The 19939-nt window shown below is 43.7% G+C and overlaps 1 protein-coding gene across 2 annotated transcripts in view; it reads left to right on the top strand.

Annotated features, from left to right (window-relative positions):
- LOC137528659 (RNA-binding protein Nova-2-like) overlaps window positions 1–19939 on the top strand; it is a 271521-nt gene that overhangs the window by 248716 nt on the left and 2866 nt on the right. For both annotated transcript variants that reach the window (XM_068250083.1, XM_068250082.1), the window contains one exon: window positions 4519–4685. In XM_068250083.1, coding sequence (XP_068106184.1) covers window positions 4519–4685 — 167 coding nt within the window. The remainder of the gene's footprint in view (window positions 1–4518; window positions 4686–19939) is intronic.

Below are 19939 nucleotides of genomic sequence, written 5' to 3'. Positions count from 1 at the left end.
CCCTGTCATTACTGGAAGCCAATCCCATTGGCTTACATGGAGTGACAGGCTCAGGAGCCAATGAAAGCGGCTCCTGACCGGCGCACAACGCTTTACCGTCATAGAGACGGCAGAGAGAGCATCCTGAGGCGGGGACAGAGCGGCGTGACCAGCGGGAGCGGCGGATTATTGCGGTGATTCGTCAGGATGCGGCGTTTTAGCATACCAGCAGCTTCTGGTCCTTAAGGGGGCAGAGGCTGCTGGTACCGAAGTGGTTAATGAGCTGAGCATACACAGAACGCCTCCAGTCATAGGAGTGCATTAAAAGTGGCCACACAGACGTTAGTGTGTTCAGGCCTTCGAAGATTGTGATTTACCATGTGGGGGGCAGAGGGGAGTGAGGGGGACCCAGTAAGTTTGCACAGTATGGGGCCCAAAAATTTCTCATGGCGGCCCTGTCACCTTAGGATAAAAAGTGAATTGCATATGGCCTCATGTGTTGTGGCCCACATATGTTGCTTGGACGGTCCCGGTGTTGCAGGGTCATTGTGTTACAGGCTTCATGTTTTGGTGGGTCTCTATAATGTTGGTACGCTGTGCTGTAGGGTTCTGTTGTTGACATACACCAGGTTCTGTGGCCACGACTATTTCTTTGGTTTTATGTGTATCACCCCGAGTATATTTGCCTGGTAATGGGTCTGATAGATGCTGAATGACGTTCTGTCTGAAGAAGACTGGTAACAGACGAGACAATTCTCCATTCACAAAGATCAGATACAAGAGCCAGAGAACCGGAGTCACCAGGACAGGCGTGACCTGTGGTAACCATTGTCACTTCCTGAGGACAAGTCTGAGTGGTGGAGAGTGATGACCGAAAAACATCCAATCAGGATGTAGAGAAGCCGGGATGTCTCTGCACGTGATTGGATGTTTGTGGTGAACACCGAATGACATCACTCCCGTTATGGGTGAAGATATGTCCTCCCTGAAAGGCTCCTCAGGCTTTGGGGCAGATCTGGTGTTTGGCCTACGTGCCACGAATGTCAATATGCTTCCTTCACACTGACAAAGGCCAGACCAGCCTCCACACACCAAAGCTGGAAGTATAATGGTTTCTATGGAGACCATTCTTAGCCAATCATAATTGGCAGTCCAGGGAAGGAAACAGGTCGCCATGGTGACAGCCAACTCTCAGACTTTCGTAGCCAGTGACATAGGACAATGTATTGCCATGGAGATGGTTTAGCCATGACTTACTCGTGTAGTTTCTGGTTTCCATGACTATACAACATTATCAGCAGTATAGATTTGCTTGCTCCTCATTGGCTGGCTGCTGTGCTGTGTGTGGAGAGCCCCTGGTGCCTTGTCCTCTATCTGCATCATGTATGAAATGTGCAGCCTGATGTGTACACTCCCTTATCATCCCCCATCCAAGGAGAAATCATGGGTAGCCAGAACGTATGCTGTGTTTTGTGTTTTTTGGTATTATTTGGTAGTTATGTTCAACCAACTGCATCTTTTCTTTTTCATATTTTTTAGTGCAGATTAAAAAAATGAAAGATTTTAATTGGTCGGTGCTCAAAATCACAAACCCATTCCCAGCAGAGAATCTTCTACTTGTGTCTCAGTCCATCCTCCTCCTAGCGTGTCCCCTCCATCAGAAGAACCCTGAATTCCCCCCTGAGCAGAGCGGGGGGGGGGGGGGGAGGGGTGCCAAAGGGGCTGGGCTTCTTACCATTTGACAGCTGGTTGGGAGAGGGCCCATTAAAACACACAGGAGGGTACCAGGGGTGTTCCACAGAGCCTGCAAGTCGCCTAATTACAGCATCCCTTCAGTCATCTTCTCAAAATTAGCTGACAAACGTTCTTGCTGCAGTCATGTCTGCAGTTCATTCATTTGGATTGGACTGAGGTGTGTGTAATGAGACCATCTACATCTAATGTCCCCGAAGCAGTTTATCTCGGCGCTCAGCGCTGAGTGTCGAAGCTGGGCGCTGCTTAAAGGGGCACTATGGTGAAAAATTGTAACATTTAAAATACGTGCATACATAGACAAATAAGAGGTATGTTTTTTCCAGAGAAAAATGAGCCATAAATTACTTTTCTCCTATGTTGCTGTCACTTACAGTAGGTATTAGAAATCTGACAGAACCAACAGGTTTTGGACTAGTCCATCTCTTCATAGGGGATTATCAGCAAGGCTCTTATTCTTTATAAAGATATTCCCTAAAAAGGATTTAAACAATGATGCTGGCCAGCTTCCCTGCTTGCTACACCATTTTTTGGCAGTTGGACAGAGCAACTGCCATTCACTAAGTGCTTTTGAAAATAAATAAATCCCTGAGAATCCCCCAATGAAGAAATAGACTAGTCCAATCCGAAGACATAACAACAAAAGTTGTTTAAAGGGACACTGAAGCGGAAAAAAAATGATGATATTATGATTTGTATGTGTAGTACAGCTAAGAAATAAAACATTAAGATCAGATACATCAGTCTAATTGTTTCCAGTACAGGAAGAGTTGAGAAACTCCAGTTGTTATCTCTATGCAAACCAGCCATTAAGCTCTCCGACTAAGTTAGTCGTGGAGAGGGCTGTCATCTGACTTTTATTATCTCAAATGTTCCTGGACTATTTACTTTTTCTCTGCTAGAGGAGAGGTCATTACTTCACAGACTGCTCTGAAAGAATCATTTTGAATGCTGAGTGTTGTATAATCTGCACATATTATAGAATAATGCAATGTTAGAAAAAACACTATATACCTGAAAATAAAAGTATGAGAATATTTTCTTTGCTGCTAATCTTCTAGTAATTATTCATAGTACACAACCAATTCATTATATCATATTTTTTTTTCGCTTCAGTGTCTCTTTAAGTGATACTTTTAATGACTAACTGTACAAGATTCCTTTGCAAGCTTTCGAAACTTTAAGTTTCTTCTTCAGGCATGTTTCAGAGCTGGATCAGAACCATATGCCCTAAGAAGAAACTTAAAGTTTCGAAAGCTTGTAAAGGAATCTTTTACAGTTAGTCATTAAAGGTATCACCTAAACAACTTTTGTTGTTATGTCTTCGGATTCTCTCCATGACTATTACCGGACCACACGCAACAGACTAGTGCAAAACCTGCCAGATTGCTACTACCTACTCAGGGATTTATTTATTTTCAAAAGCACTTAGTGAATAAGCAGTAATGCTATACTGCTCACCCTATGAAAGGATAATTTGCTGTTGCGGTGATACCATATGTAAGCAATGTAACTGTTATCCCTCAACCCCCACCAAAATCCTACACACCAGTACCCCCTAAACCCCACAAACAGCTAAATGCTGCAATTCCCCCAATTTCCACCAAAATCCTAAGAACTGATATTATTCTTCCGCTCCCCAACAACACACAAACCCCACCTACAGGCAAAACAATATTATTCATTCTGCCCTCACCAACTGTCCAAGCGATGCCATTCACCCAACCCTGACCAATAAATACAAACAATGGTGGTCACTTAATCCCCCAACAATAACTCCAAATATTGATTAATATTGATTCCTTTACACATATACTAATATACCCCCAAACCTTAGCCACTGCCCAAATGCCTATATTCACCCATTCCTTGTCAATCGTCCAAAGTCCTGTATTCACCCACTTCTCACTAATTGTCCAAATCCCTGTCCTCGCCATTCGTCCAAATACCCTTGCCAATTCCTTGCCAATTATCCAAATGCCCAATTCGCCTAATCCCAGTCAATTGTCCATATACCCAAATACGCCTAGTCCCAGCCAATTGTCCAAATACCCAAATTCGCCTAGTCCTCCCCAGTTGTTCAAATGCCCACATTCGCCTAGTCCTCGACAATCATCCAAATGCCCATTGGGAATCCTCCCCGTGGCGCTCCTGGTCCTGGATAGTGCTAATGTAGCATGAACTAATTCCTGCAGGGTGACCGCTTTGCGGCATTGGTTTTTTGACCCTGCATAGTTTGGCATTCGAAAGCAAATGCATATTTGCATGAGCATTGCCTCATGAATAGCCAATCAGGCCAGATTTGCAAAGCCAGACTTGCTAGGGTTTGAGCACGCATACATTTTCTCATGGAAATCAAATGCCCAAATTCGCCAAGTCCTTGCCAACCATCCAAATGCCCAAATTCACCCTGTCCTCGCCAGTCATCCAAATGCCCATATTTGCCAACTTCTCCAAAAGGGTCCAAATGCCCAAATTCGCCCATTTCTCACCAATCCACAAAATCGACCAAATGCCCATATTCCTCTAGTCCTTGCCAATCGTTCAAATGCCCAAATTTCCCCAGTCCTGGTCATTCATCCAAATGCCCAAATTCACCCACTCCTCACCAGTCATCTAAATACCCGTATTCACCACTCCTCACTGATCACCTGAATATGTCAACCCCCCCCCCCCCCCTTGTTTCCTCACCAGTCACTGCTTGGCCTCTGCTGGATCATAAGAGCTCCACCACTAGTGAAACAAATGCAGGAATTATAATAAAGTGCGATTCTGTGTATGTTGCAGGGACGACGGAGCGGGTGTGTCTGGTGCAGGGCAACGCAGACGCCTTGATGGCTGTGCACAACTTCATAGCGGAGAAAGTGAGGGAGGTGCCACAAGGAGGAGCCAAGAATGAGATGGGACTTCTCCTCCCAGCCCAAACCAACGTCAGCACTGAGCGTGCCAAGCAGGTGTGTGTCAGCAGGAGGAGCCCTCCATTACCCAGCATGCTCTGTGTGAGAGATGGAGGATGGGAGGCACACTGGTGCTCATCCTTCAACTACTACAACTCTGCCTGATTGGCTAGAACACAGAAAGCCCCTCCTCCAACTGACTTTACAAGCAAGTCCTAGGATGTTGCACACATGACGCATTATATAAGCTATGGACATCTATATGTACGCATCATACTTCCTATACATCATGTGATCGTACCCATCATTCACCATATATACCACCACATCATACATTCTATAGACCATGTATATGTGCCCATCATTCACCATATATACCACCACATCATACATTCTATAGATCATGTATATGTGCCCATCATTCGCCATATATACCACCACATCATACATCCTATAGACCATGTATATGTGCCCATCATTCACCATATATACCACCACATCATACATTCTATAGACCATGTATATGTGCCCATCATTCACCATATATACCACCACATCATACATTCTATAGACCATGTATATGTGCCCATCATTCACCATATATACCACCACATCACACACTCTATAGACCATGTATATGTGCCCATCATTCACCATATATACCACCACATCATACATTATATAGACCATGTATATGTGCCCATCATTCACCATATATACCACCACATCATACATCCTATAGACCATGTATATGTGCCCATCATTCACCATATATACCACCACATCATACATCCTATAGACCATGTATATGTGCACAGTATTCACCATATATACCACCGCATCATACATTCTATAGATCATGTATATGTGCCCATCATTCACCATATATACCACCACATCATACATTCTATAGATCATGTATATGTGCCCATCATTCACCATATATACCACCACATCATACATTCTATAGACCATGTATATGTGCCCATCATTCACCATATATACCACCGCATCATACATCCTATAGACCATGTATATGTGCCCATCATTCACCATATATACCACCACATCACACACTTTATAGACCATGTATATGTGCCCATCATTCACCATATATACCACCACATCATACATCTTATAGACCATGTATATGGACCCATCATTCACCATATATACCACCACATCATACATCCTATAGACCATGTATATGTGCCTATCATTCACCATATATACCACCACATCATACATTCTATAGACCATGTATATGTGCCCATCATTCACCATATATACCACCACATCATACATCCTATAGACCATGTATATGTGCCCATCATTCACCATATATACCACCACATCACACACTCTATAGACCATGTATATGTGCACAGTATTCACCATATATACCACCACATCACACACTCTATAGACCATGTATATGTGCCCATCATTCACCATATATACCACCACATCATACATCCTATAGACCATGTATATGTGCCCATCATTCACCATATATACCACCACATCATACATTCTATAGACCATGTATATGTGCCCATCATTCACCATATATACCACCACATCATACATCCTATAGACCATGTATATGTGCCCATCATTCACCATATATACCACCACATCATACATCCTATAGACCATGTATATGGGCCCATCATTTACCATATATACCACCACATCATACATCCTATAGACCATGTATATGTGCCCATCATTCACCATATATACCACCACATCATACATCCTATAGACCATGTATATGTGCCCATCATTCACCATATATACCACCACATCACACACTCTATAGACCATGTATATGTGCCCATCATTCACCATATATACCACCACATCACACACTCTATAGACCATGTATATGTGCCCATCATTCACCATATATACCACCACATCATACATCCTATAGATCATGTATATGTGCCCATCATTCACCATATATACCACCGCATCATACATCCTATAGACCATGTATATGTGCCCATCATTCACCATATATACCACCACATCACACACTCTATAGACCATGTATATGTGCCCATCATTCACCATATATACCACCGCATCATACATCCTATAGACCATGTATATGTGCCCATCATTCACCATATATACCACCACATCATACATCCTATAGACCATGTATATGTGCACAGTATTCACCATATATACCACCGCATCATACATTCTATAGATCATGTATATGTGCCCATCATTCACCATATATACCACCACATCATACATTCTATAGATCATGTATATGTGCCCATCATTCACCATATATACCACCACATCATACATTCTATAGACCATGTATATGTGCCCATCATTCACCATATATACCACCGCATCATACATCCTATAGACCATGTATATGTGCCCATCATTCACCATATATACCACCACATCATACATCTTATAGACCATGTATATGGACCCATCATTCACCATATATACCACCACATCATACATCCTATAGACCATGTATATGTGCCCATCATTCACCATATATACCACCACATCATACATCCTATAGACCATGTATATGTGCCCATCATTCACCATATATACCACCACATCATACATTCTATAGACCATGTATATGTGCCCATCATTCACCATATATACCACCACATCATACATCCTATAGACCATGTATATGGACCCATCATTCACCATATATACCACCACATCATACATCCTATAGACCATGTATATGTGCCCATCATTCACCATATATACCACCACATCATACATCTTATAGACCATGTATATGGACCCATCATTCACCATATATACCACCACATCATACATCCTATAGACCATGTATATGTGCCCATCATTCACCATATATACCACCACATCATACATCCTATAGACCATGTATATGTGCACAGTATTCACCATATATACCACCACATCATACATCCTATAGACCATGTATATGTGCCCATCATTCACCATATATACCACCACATCACACACTCTATAGACCATGTATATGTGCACAGTATTCACCATATATACCACCACATCACACACTCTATAGACCATGTATATGTGCCCATCATTCACCATATATACCACCACATCATACATCCTATAGACCATGTATATGTGCCCATCATTCACCATATATACCACCACATCATACATTCTATAGACCATGTATATGTGCCCATCATTCACCATATATACCACCACATCATACATCCTATAGACCATGTATATGTGCCCATCATTCACCATATATACCACCACATCATACATCCTATAGACCATGTATATGGGCCCATCATTTACCATATATACCACCACATCATACATCCTATAGACCATGTATATGTGCCCATCATTCACCATATATACCACCACATCATACATCCTATAGACCATGTATATGTGCCCATCATTCACCATATATACCACCACATCACACACTCTATAGACCATGTATATGTGCCCATCATTCACCATATATACCACCACATCACACACTCTATAGACCATGTATATGTGCCCATCATTCACCATATATACCACCACATCATACATCCTATAGATCATGTATATGTGCCCATCATTCACCATATATACCACCGCATCATACATCCTATAGACCATGTATATGTGCCCATCATTCACCATATATACCACCACATCACACACTCTATAGACCATGTATATGTGCCCATCATTCACCATATATACCACCGCATCATACATCCTATAGACCATGTATATGTGCCCATCATTCACCATATATACCACCACATCATACATCCTATAGACCATGTATATGTGCCCATCATTCACCATATATACCACCGCATCATACATCCTATAGACCATGTATATGTGCCCATCATTCACCATATATACCACCACATCATACATCCTATAGACCAGGGGTCCCCAACCTGGGGGCCGCGGCCCCCTTGGTGGTCCCTGGGCAGTTTTTCTAAGGGGCCGAGTGTATATACTACACTCACAATCGGGGGAAAAAAGGCAGGAGGGGGACTGCCGCCGCCACTAACCACGACCCCCAAATCCCCGCCCCCCTCCCCCGGGCCCCAGAGAAAAGTTTGGTCGGTATAGGGGGCCCCGGGCTCAAAAAGGTTGGGGACCCCTGCTATAGACCATGTATATGTGCCCATCATTTACCATATATACCACCACATCATACATCCTATATAGACCATGTATATGTGCCCATCATTCACCATACAGTATATACCACCACATCATACATCCTATAGACCATGTATATGTGCCCATCATTCACCATATATACCACCACACAGGGCCGGAGCTACCATTGGAAAAAATAGGCAGTTGCCCAAGGGCCCCAGAGCTCAGGGGCCCAGGAGGGAAATTTAGCTGCAACAAAGGGCCTCTGATGACGCTTTTTGGTCAGGGTTGTGTCTGTTGGGGGCCCCCCAGGCTAATCTTGCCCTAGGGCCCCATTGTTACTTGAACCGGCCCTGCCACCACATCATACATCCTATAGACCATGTATATGTGCCCATCATTCACCATATATACCACCACGTCATACATCCTATAGACCATGTATGTAGTCTATCATTTACCCTATAGACCTCCTCTATATATCCATCATACATCCTATAGACCATGTATGTGGTCTATCGTTCACCCTAAAGACCTTCTTTATGTACTGTTCATTCACCTTCTAGACCATGTACTGTATATGTAGTTTACCCTATAGACCTTCTCTATGCATCCATCATTCGCCCTATAGACCATATATATGTACCCACTATTCACCCTATAGACCATGTATATGTACCCACTATTCACCCTATAGACCATGTATATGTACCCACTATTCCCCCTACAGACCATGTATATGTACCCACTATTCCCCTTACAGACCATGTATATGTACCCACTATTCACCCTATAGACCATGTATATGTACCCACTATTCACCCTATAGACCATGTATATGTACCCACTATTCACCCTATAGACCACGTATATGTACCCACTATTCCCCCTACAGACCATGCATATGTACCCACCATTCCCCTTACAGACCATGTATATGTACCCACCATTCCCCTTACAGACCATGTATATGTACCCACCATTCCCCCTGCAGACCATGTATATGTACCCACTATTCCCCTTACAGACCATGTATATGTACCCACTATTCCCCTTACAGACCATGTATATGTACCCACCATTCCCCTTACAGACCATGTATATGTACCCACCATTCCCCTTACAGACCATGTATATGTACCCACTATTCCCCCTACAGACCATGTATATGTACCCACCATTCACCCTACAGACCATGTATATGTACCCACCATTCCCCTTACAGATCATGTATATGTACCCACCATTCCCCCTACAGACCATGTATATGTACCCACTATTCCCTCTACAGGCCATGTATATGTACCCACTATTCCCCCTACAGACCATGTATATGTACCCACCATTCCCCTTACAGACCATGTATATGTACCCACTATTCCCTCTACAGACCATGTATATGTACCCACTATTCCCCCTACAGACCATGTATATGTACCCACCATTCCCCTTACAGACCATGTATATGTACCCACCATACCCCTTACAGACCATGTATATGAACCCACTATTCCCCCTACAGACCATGTATATGTACCCACCATTCCCCTTACAGACCATGTATATGTACCCACCATTCCCCTTACAGACCATGTATATGTACCCACTATTCCCCCTACAGACCATGTATATGTACCCACTATTCCCCCTACAGACCATGTATATGTACCCACCATTCCCCTTACAGACCATGTATATGTACCCACCATACCCCTTACAGACCATGTATATGAACCCACTATTCCCCCTACAGACCATGTATATGTACCCACTATTCCCTCTACAGACCATGTATATGTACCCACCATTCCCCTTACAGACCATGTATATGTACCCACCATTCCCCTTACAGACCATGTATATGTACCCACTATTCCCCCTACAGACCATGTATATGTACCCACTATTCCCTCTACAGACCATGTATATGTACCCACTACTATTCCCCCTACAGACCATGTATATGTACGCACTATTCCCTCTACAGACCATGTATATGTACCCACCATTCCCCTTACAGACCATGTATATGTACCCACCATTCCCCCTACACACCATGTATATGTACCCACCATTCCCCTTACAGACCATGTATATGATCCCACCATTCCCCCTACAGACCATGTATATGTACCCACCATTCCCCTTACAGACCATGTATATGTACCCACCATTCCCCTTACAGACCATGTATATGAACCCACCATTCCCCCTACAGACCATGTATATGTACCCACCATTCCCCCTACAGACCATGTATATGTACCCACTATTCCCCCTACAGACCATGTATATGTACCCACCATTCCCCTTACAGACCATGTATATGAACCCACTATTCCCTCTACAGACCATGTATATGTACCCACCATTCCCCTTACAGACCATGTATATGTACCCACCATTCCCCCTACACACCATGTATATGTACCCACCATTCCCCTTACAGACCATGTATATGATCCCACCATTCCCCCTACAGACCATGTATATGTACCCACCATTCCCCCTACAGACCATGTATATGAACCCACCATTCCCCCTGCAGACCATGTATATGTACCCACCACTCCCCCTGCAGACCATGTATATGTACCCACCATTCCCCCTACAGACCATGTATATGTACCTACCATTCATCCTATAGACCATGTATATGAACCCACCATTCATCCTATAGACCTTATATATGCACTGTAAATTTCATTCAACCTACACACCATGTATATTTACCCATCATTCACCTTGTAGACCTTCTCTTTGTGTCTATCATTCACCCTACAGTCCATGTGAATATACCCATCATTCGCCATATATACCACCTGTATGAACACATCATGTATCCTGTAGACCATGGATGTGGTCTGCCATTCACCCTACAGGCCATCTGTATGTACACACCGTATATCTAAAGACTATAGCCATATATAAATTATACACCTTGATCATCTGTATGAATACGTGATACATCCTGTAGGTCATCTGTATGTACAAAGCATACATCCTATATAGACCATCTGTATGTATACATCATATATGCTATAGACTATAGATACAGACATATTATACATATAGATCGTCTCTGTGTACTGAACATACATCCTATAGCACAAATGTATGTAAACAACATATGATCTCTGTCTCATCTATGTGTGTATATCATATACATTTCCATATGTACCCTCTGTAAGTATAACTCATAATCAATATATATAGACCATCTATAAATATGTCGCATACATCCTATATATCATCCATATGTATATCCCATACATCCTAGACAGTATCACTCATACATCCCATAGACCATGCATAAGTACCACTCATATATCCAATAGACTGTCCATAAGTACCACTCATACATCCCATAGACCATGCATAAGTACCACTCATATATCCAATAGACTGTCCATAAGTACCACTCATACATCTCATAGACCATGCATAAGTACCACTCATATATCCTATAGACTATCTATAAGTACCACTCATACATCCCATAGACCATGCATAAGTACCACTCATATATCCTACAGACTGTCTATAAGTACCACTCATACATCCCATAGACCATGCATAAGTACCACTCATATATCCGATAGACTGTCCATAAGTACCACTCATACATCCCATAGACCATGCATAAGTACCACTCATATATCCTATAGACTGTCTATAAGTACCACTCATACATCCCATAGACCATGCATAAGTACAACTCATATATCCTATAGACTGTCTATAAGTACCACTCATACATCCCATAGACCATGCATAAGTACAACTCATATATCCTATAGACTGTCTATAAGTATCACTCATACATCCCATAGACCATGCATAAGTACAACTCATATATCCTATAGACTGTCTATAAGTATCACTCATACATCCCATAGACCATGCATAAGTACAACTCATATATCCTATAGACTGTCTATAAGTATCACTCATACATCCCATAGACCATGCATAAGTACAACTCATATATCCTATAGACTGTCTATAAGTATCACTCATACATCCCATAGACCATGCATAAGTACCACTCATATATCCTATAGACTGTCTATAAGTATCACTCATACATCCCATAGACCATGCATAAGTACCACTCATACAACCTATAGACTGTCTATAAGTATCACTCATACATCCCATAGACCATGCATAAGTACCACTCATATATCCTATAGACTGTCTATAAGTACCACTCATACATCCCATAGACCATGCATAAGTACCACTCATATATCCTATAGACTGTCTATAAGTACCACTCATACATCCCATAGACCATGCATAATTACCACTCATATATCCAATAGACTGTCCATAAGTACCACTCATACATCCCATAGACCATGCATAAGTACCACTCATATATCCTATAGACTGTCCATAAGTACCACTCATACATCCCATAGACCATGCATAAGTACCACTCATATATCCAATAGACTGTCCATAAGTACCACTCATACATCCCATAGACCATGCATAAGTACCACTCATATATCCAATAGACTGTCCATAAGTACCACTCATACATCCCATAGACCATGCATAAGTACCACTCATATATCCTATAGACTGTCTATAAGTACCACTCATACATCCCATAGACCATGCATAAGTACCACTCATATATCCTATAGACTGTCTATAAGTATCACTCATACATCCCATAGATCATGCATAAGTACAACTCATATATCCTATAGACTGTCCATAAGTACCACTCATACATCCCATAGACCATGCATAAGTACCACTCATATATCCTATAGACTGTCTATAAGTATCACTCATACATCCCATAGACCATGCATAAGTACAACTCATATATCCTATAGACTGTCTATAAGTATCACTCATACATCCCATAGACCATGCATAAGTACTACTCATATATCCTATAGACTGTCTATAAGTATCACTCATACATCCCATAGACCATGCATAAGTACCACTCATACAACCTATAGACTGTCTATAAGTATCACTCATACATCACATAGACCATGCATAAGTACCACTCATACAACCTATAGAATATCTATAAGTATCACTCATACATCACATAGACCATGCATAAGTACCACTCATACAACCTATAGAATATCTATCAGTATCACTCATACATCCCATAGACCATGTATAAGTACCACTCATATATCCTATAGACTGTCTATCAGTATCACTCATACATCACATAAACCATGCATAAGTACCACTCATACAACCTATAGAATATCTATCAGTATCACTCATACATCCCATAGACCATGCATAAGTACCACTCATACCTCCTATAGACCATGTCTGTCTATCAGTATCACTCATACATCCCATAGACCATGCATAAGTACAACTCATACCTCCTATAGACCATGTCTGTCTATCAGTATCACTCATACATCCCATAGACCATGCATAAGTACCACTCATATATCCTATGGACTGTCCATAAATACACCTTACCGTATATCATTTGATCTCTATGTCATCTATGTGTGCACATCATGTAACTTATGTACTTCCTATGTGAATATGTCATACATCCTGTAGACTGTGTACTCTGTCTCCAGACATGTCACTTTCCACTGACCCAGGAAGGGAAAGACATTGAGCCAATCCAAGCCAGCACTTAGGTGGAAGCCGGTTAATAAACCGGCAGCTGGAAGTTCTACTAGGCTAATTGTAATTCCCTCCCTGCTGGATCAGTGATTTGCCTGTCAGGAGGAGATCTTTGCTCATTACTACTTCTCCTCTAGTGTGTCATCTATATGTGCAGAGCATATAACTCTATCCAGCATGTCCTCTGGCCTCACCAGTAGTGCTTGCTTGATGGTGATCCGGCCAGAGGAGGCTCCCTGCTGCTGATGAGGTCAGAGGCCCGCACCACTCTGTACCTTCCATACATCATAAACCCCACAGACCGGGCTACATACACACATACCACCTATACACACATTTACCTAAAGTAATACTAAAGCCAACCTGAAAATAAAGACAGATACTCACCTATGTGGAAGGAAGGATCACATAGAGGCTTCCCGGTCCCCTCTACCGTGTCCCTATTCCCTCGTCGGGCCACCCGTGAAAGTTAATCGCCGCCTTGGTTGAATACGCCTTCGGGAGTCCTTGTGAAGGCTTCGGAAGTCCTCGCATCCTCGAGGATTTTCTGGAGATGAGCAGGTCCATTCCGCGAACGTAGGTAAATTGTGGCTTTACAGCGGTTCTAATTAGATGCTTTCCAGCCGCTTGGGTAAGCTGCGTTAATTCGGTAAATAGTGTTACTCATATATAGGGTGAGGGCTAGTGTTATAAGTAGGTGGGGATAGGTTGGCGTTAGGCCTAGATAGAGGAAGGTTAGGTTTAGAAGTTGGTGGGGTTAGGTTAGTGTTAGGCATATATGGGGGAGGTTAGGGTTAGGAATAGGTTGGGGTAGGTTACTGTTCGTCATATATATGGGGAGGGTTAGTGTTAGGAGTAGGTTGGGTTAGGTTAGTGTTAGGCATGTATAGGAAGAAGGTCAGTGTTAGGAGTAGGAGAGGGAGGTTAGTGTTAGGAATATATAGTGGGATGGTTAGGGTTAGGAGTAGGTTGGGGTAGGTTAGTGTTAGGCATATATGGAGGAGGTTAGGGTTAGGAGTAGGTGGGGGTAGGTTAGTGTTAGACATATATAAGGGGAACGTTAGGGTTAGGAGTAGGTTGGGGTAGGTTAGTGTTAGGCATATATAAGGGGAAGGTTAGGGTTAGGAGTAGGTTGGGGTAGGTTAGTGTTAGGCATATATGGAGGAGATTAGGAGTAGGTTGGGGTAGGCTACTGTTCGGCATATATGGGGGAAGGTTAGTGTTAGGAGTAGGTGGTAGGTTGGTGTTAGGCATGTATAGGAAGAAGGTCAGTGTTAGGTGTAGGAGAGGGAGGTTAGTGTTAGGAATATATAGGGGGAAGGTTAGGGTTAGGAGTAGGTGGAGGAAGGTTAGTGTTAGGCGTAGATAGGGGAGGATTGGTGTAAAAATTAGGTTATAGCGGAGGATAGTTGAATATCTGTATAATTACTGATATTCTTCTGTATTTCCTGGCGCTCATTTTACTTGCCGCAGAATGTGAATAGCTTCAATATTGTCGCCGGTTTTACTGGTTTCTATTTTTACACCTACGCCACCAGCCTGCATGGGGGGTAAGGGGTAGTGAAGGGTTGGTGCCGTTTTTACTTTTCAATGTCATTTGATGCAACTATATATACAGTGCGTTGCAAGAATCTCTCAGGTTGTCTAGCACAATCTATGTTAGTGCAGATTGGTTAGTTGCTTGCGTGACATTACATACCACTGCAAATGTTGTTTCTGTGTTATATGTATGTTATAACGCAATGCAGTGCAAAGCCCCAGTGTGCAACTAGCCTGTGGGAAATACTGAGAATGTCCCACGAGGAGATGGACTAGTCCAGTCCGATTGTCACTATTTACTGTAAGTGACAGTGGCGTAGAAAAAAGAGGGAATAAAGCAAAATTCAAAGCACTAAAAAGTTTTAGTGCATAAAGTTGCATTACATGTTTATATTGTTTACATTATTTAACCCAACTGTATGTAAATGCAACTCTATAAAACCTCACCTTCCACACATCACATATAAAATGTTCTGTAGATACACCACATGTACACATCCTCTAAACATCATATAACACATAGCCCATCAATGTGCTCTCATCATATATTGTACACGCCATCTATATGTGCTACACCATGCACCACCATGTACACTGTTCCCAGTAACCATTCCTCACTGTACAGAACCGAGTGCAAATATCTTCCCATACTCTGGCCTGCGCAAACCCCTCTCCAGTGTACCACCAGTACTAACTACCCAACTCAATACACTGTGCCCAATACTAATTCTCCACCACACTGTACCCGATACTAATCCCCCAACTCACTGTAACGAATACTAATCCCCCACCACACTGTACCCGATACTAATCCCCCAACTCACTGTACCCGATACTAATCCCCCACCACACTGTACCCGATACTAATCCCCCACCACACTGTACCCGATACTAATCCCCCTCCACACTGTACCCGATACTAATCCCCCAACTCACTGTAACGGATACTAATCCCCCAACTCACTGTAACGGATACTAATCCTTCACCACACTGTACCCGATACTAGTCCCCCACCACACTGTACCCGATACTAATCCCCCACCACACTGTACCCCATACTAATCCCCCAACACACTGTACCCAATACTAATCCCCCACCACACTGTTCCCAATACTAATCCTCACCACACTATACCCGATACTAATCCCCTACCACACTGTACCCCCACCACACTGTACCCGATACTAATCCCCCACCACACTGTATCTGATACTAATCCCCCACCACACTGTGTCCGATACTAATCCCCCACCACACTGTATCCGATACTAATCCCCACCACGCTGTACCCGATACTAATCCCCTACCACACTGTACCCGATACTAATCCCCACCACACTGTACCCGATACTAATCCCCACAACACTGTTCCCAATACTAATCCCCACCACGCTGTACCCGATACTAATCCCTCACCACACTGTACCCAATACTAATCCCCCTACACACTGTACCCGATACTAATCCCCTACACACTGTACCCGATACTAATCCCCCACCACACTGTACCCGATACTAATCCCTACCACACTGTACCCGATACTAATCCCCACCACACTGTACCCGATACTAATCCCTCACCACACTGTACCCAATACTAATCCCCCTACACACTGTACCCGATACTAATCCCCCTCCACACTGTACCCGATACTAATCCCTACCACACTGTACCCGATACTAATCCCCTACCACACTGTACCCGATACTAATCCCCCTCCACACTGTACCCGATACTAATCCCCCACCACACTGTACCCGATACTAATCCCCCTCCACACTGTACCCGATACTAATCCCCATCACGCTGTACCCGATACTAATCCCCACCACACTGTACCCGATACTAATTCCTCACCACACTGTCCCCGATACTAATCCCCCACCACACTGTACCCGATACTAATCCCCCCACTACACTGTACCCGATACTAATCCCCCACCTAATTGTACCCGATACTAATCCCCCTCCACACTGTACCCGACACTAATCCCCCACCACACTGTACCCGACACTAATCCCCCTCCACACTGTACCCAATACTAATCCCCACCACGCTGTACCCGATACTAATCCCCCTCCACACTGTACCCGATACTAATCCCCCTCCACACTGTACCCGATACTAATCCCCCAACACACTGTACCTGATAATTATCCCCCACCACGCTGTACCCGATACTAATCCCTCACCACACTGTACCCGATACTAATCCCCCACCACACTGTACCCGATACTAATCTCCCACCATACTGTTCCCAATACTAATCCTCACCACACTATACCCGATACTAATCCCCTACCACACTGTACCCCCACCACACTGTACCCGATACTAATCCCCCACCACACTGTATCTGATACTAATCTCCCACCATACTGTTCCCAATACTAATCCTCACCACACTACTATACCTGATACTAATCCCCTACCACACTGTACCCGATACTAATCCCCCTCCACACTGTACCCGATACTAATCCCCCAACTCACTGTAACGGATACTAATCCCCCAACTCACTGTAACGGATACTAATCCTTCACCACACTGTACCCGATACTAGTCCCCCACCACACTGTACCCGATACTAATCCCCCACCACACTGTACCCCATACTAATCCCCCAACACACTGTACCCAATACTAATCCCCCACCACACTGTACCCGATACTAATCCCCCAACACACTGTACCCGATACTAATCCCCCACCACACTGTACCCGATACTAATCCCCCACCACACTGTACTCGATACTAATCCCCCACCACGCTGTACCCGATACTAATCCCCCTCCACACTGTACCCGATACTAATCCCCCACCACACTGTACCGATACTAATCCCCCACCACACTGTACCCGATACTATTCCCCACCACACTGTACCCGATACTAATCCCCCACCACACTGTACCCGATACTAATCCCCCACCACGCTGTACCCGATACTAATCCCCCTCCACACTGTACCCGATACTAATCCCCCACCACACTGTACCAATACTAATCCCCCAACACACTGTACCAATACTAATCCCCCACCACACTGTACTCGATACTAATCCCCCACCACACTGTACCCGATACTAATCCCCCACCACACTGTACCCGATACTAATCCCTCACCACACTGTACCCGATACTATTCCCCACCACACTGTACTCGATACTAATACCTCATCACAGTGTACCCGATACTAATCCCCCACCACACTGTACCCGATACTAATCCCCCACCACACTGTACCCGATACTAATCCCCCACCACACTGTACCCGATGCTAATCCCCCACCTCACTGTAACGATACTAATCCCTACCACGCTGTACCCGATACTAATCCCCCACAACACTGTACCCAATACTAATCCCCCACCACACTGTACCCGATACTAATCCCCACAACGCTGCACCCAATACTAATCCCCACACTGTTACCAATACTAATCCCCACCACGCTGTACCCGATACTAATCCCCCACCACACTATACCCGATACTAATCCCCACCACACTGTTCCCAATACTAAACCCCACCACGCTGTACCCGATACTAATCCCCCACCACACTGTACCCGATACGAATCACTACCACACTGTACCTGATACTAATCCCCACCACACTGTACCCGATACTAATCTTCCTCCACACTGTACCCGATACTAATCTTCCTCCACACTGTACCTGATACTAATCCCCCACTACACTGTCCCCGATACTAATCCCCCACCACACTGTACCCGATACTAATCCCCCACCACACTGTACCCGATACTAATCCCCCACTACACTGTCCCCGATACTAATCCCCACCACACTGTACCCGATACTAATCCCCACCACACTGTACCCGATACTATTCCCCCACTACACTGTCCCCGATACTAATCCCCCACTACACTGTACCCGATACTAATCCTCCACTACACTGTACCCGATACTAATCCTCCACCACACTGTACCCA

Source organism: Hyperolius riggenbachi, chromosome 8, assembly GCF_040937935.1.
Source record: "Hyperolius riggenbachi isolate aHypRig1 chromosome 8, aHypRig1.pri, whole genome shotgun sequence".
In the NCBI taxonomy this organism is placed as follows: domain Eukaryota; kingdom Metazoa; phylum Chordata; class Amphibia; order Anura; family Hyperoliidae; genus Hyperolius; species Hyperolius riggenbachi.
This window is presented reverse-complemented; position numbering and strand designations above follow the sequence as displayed.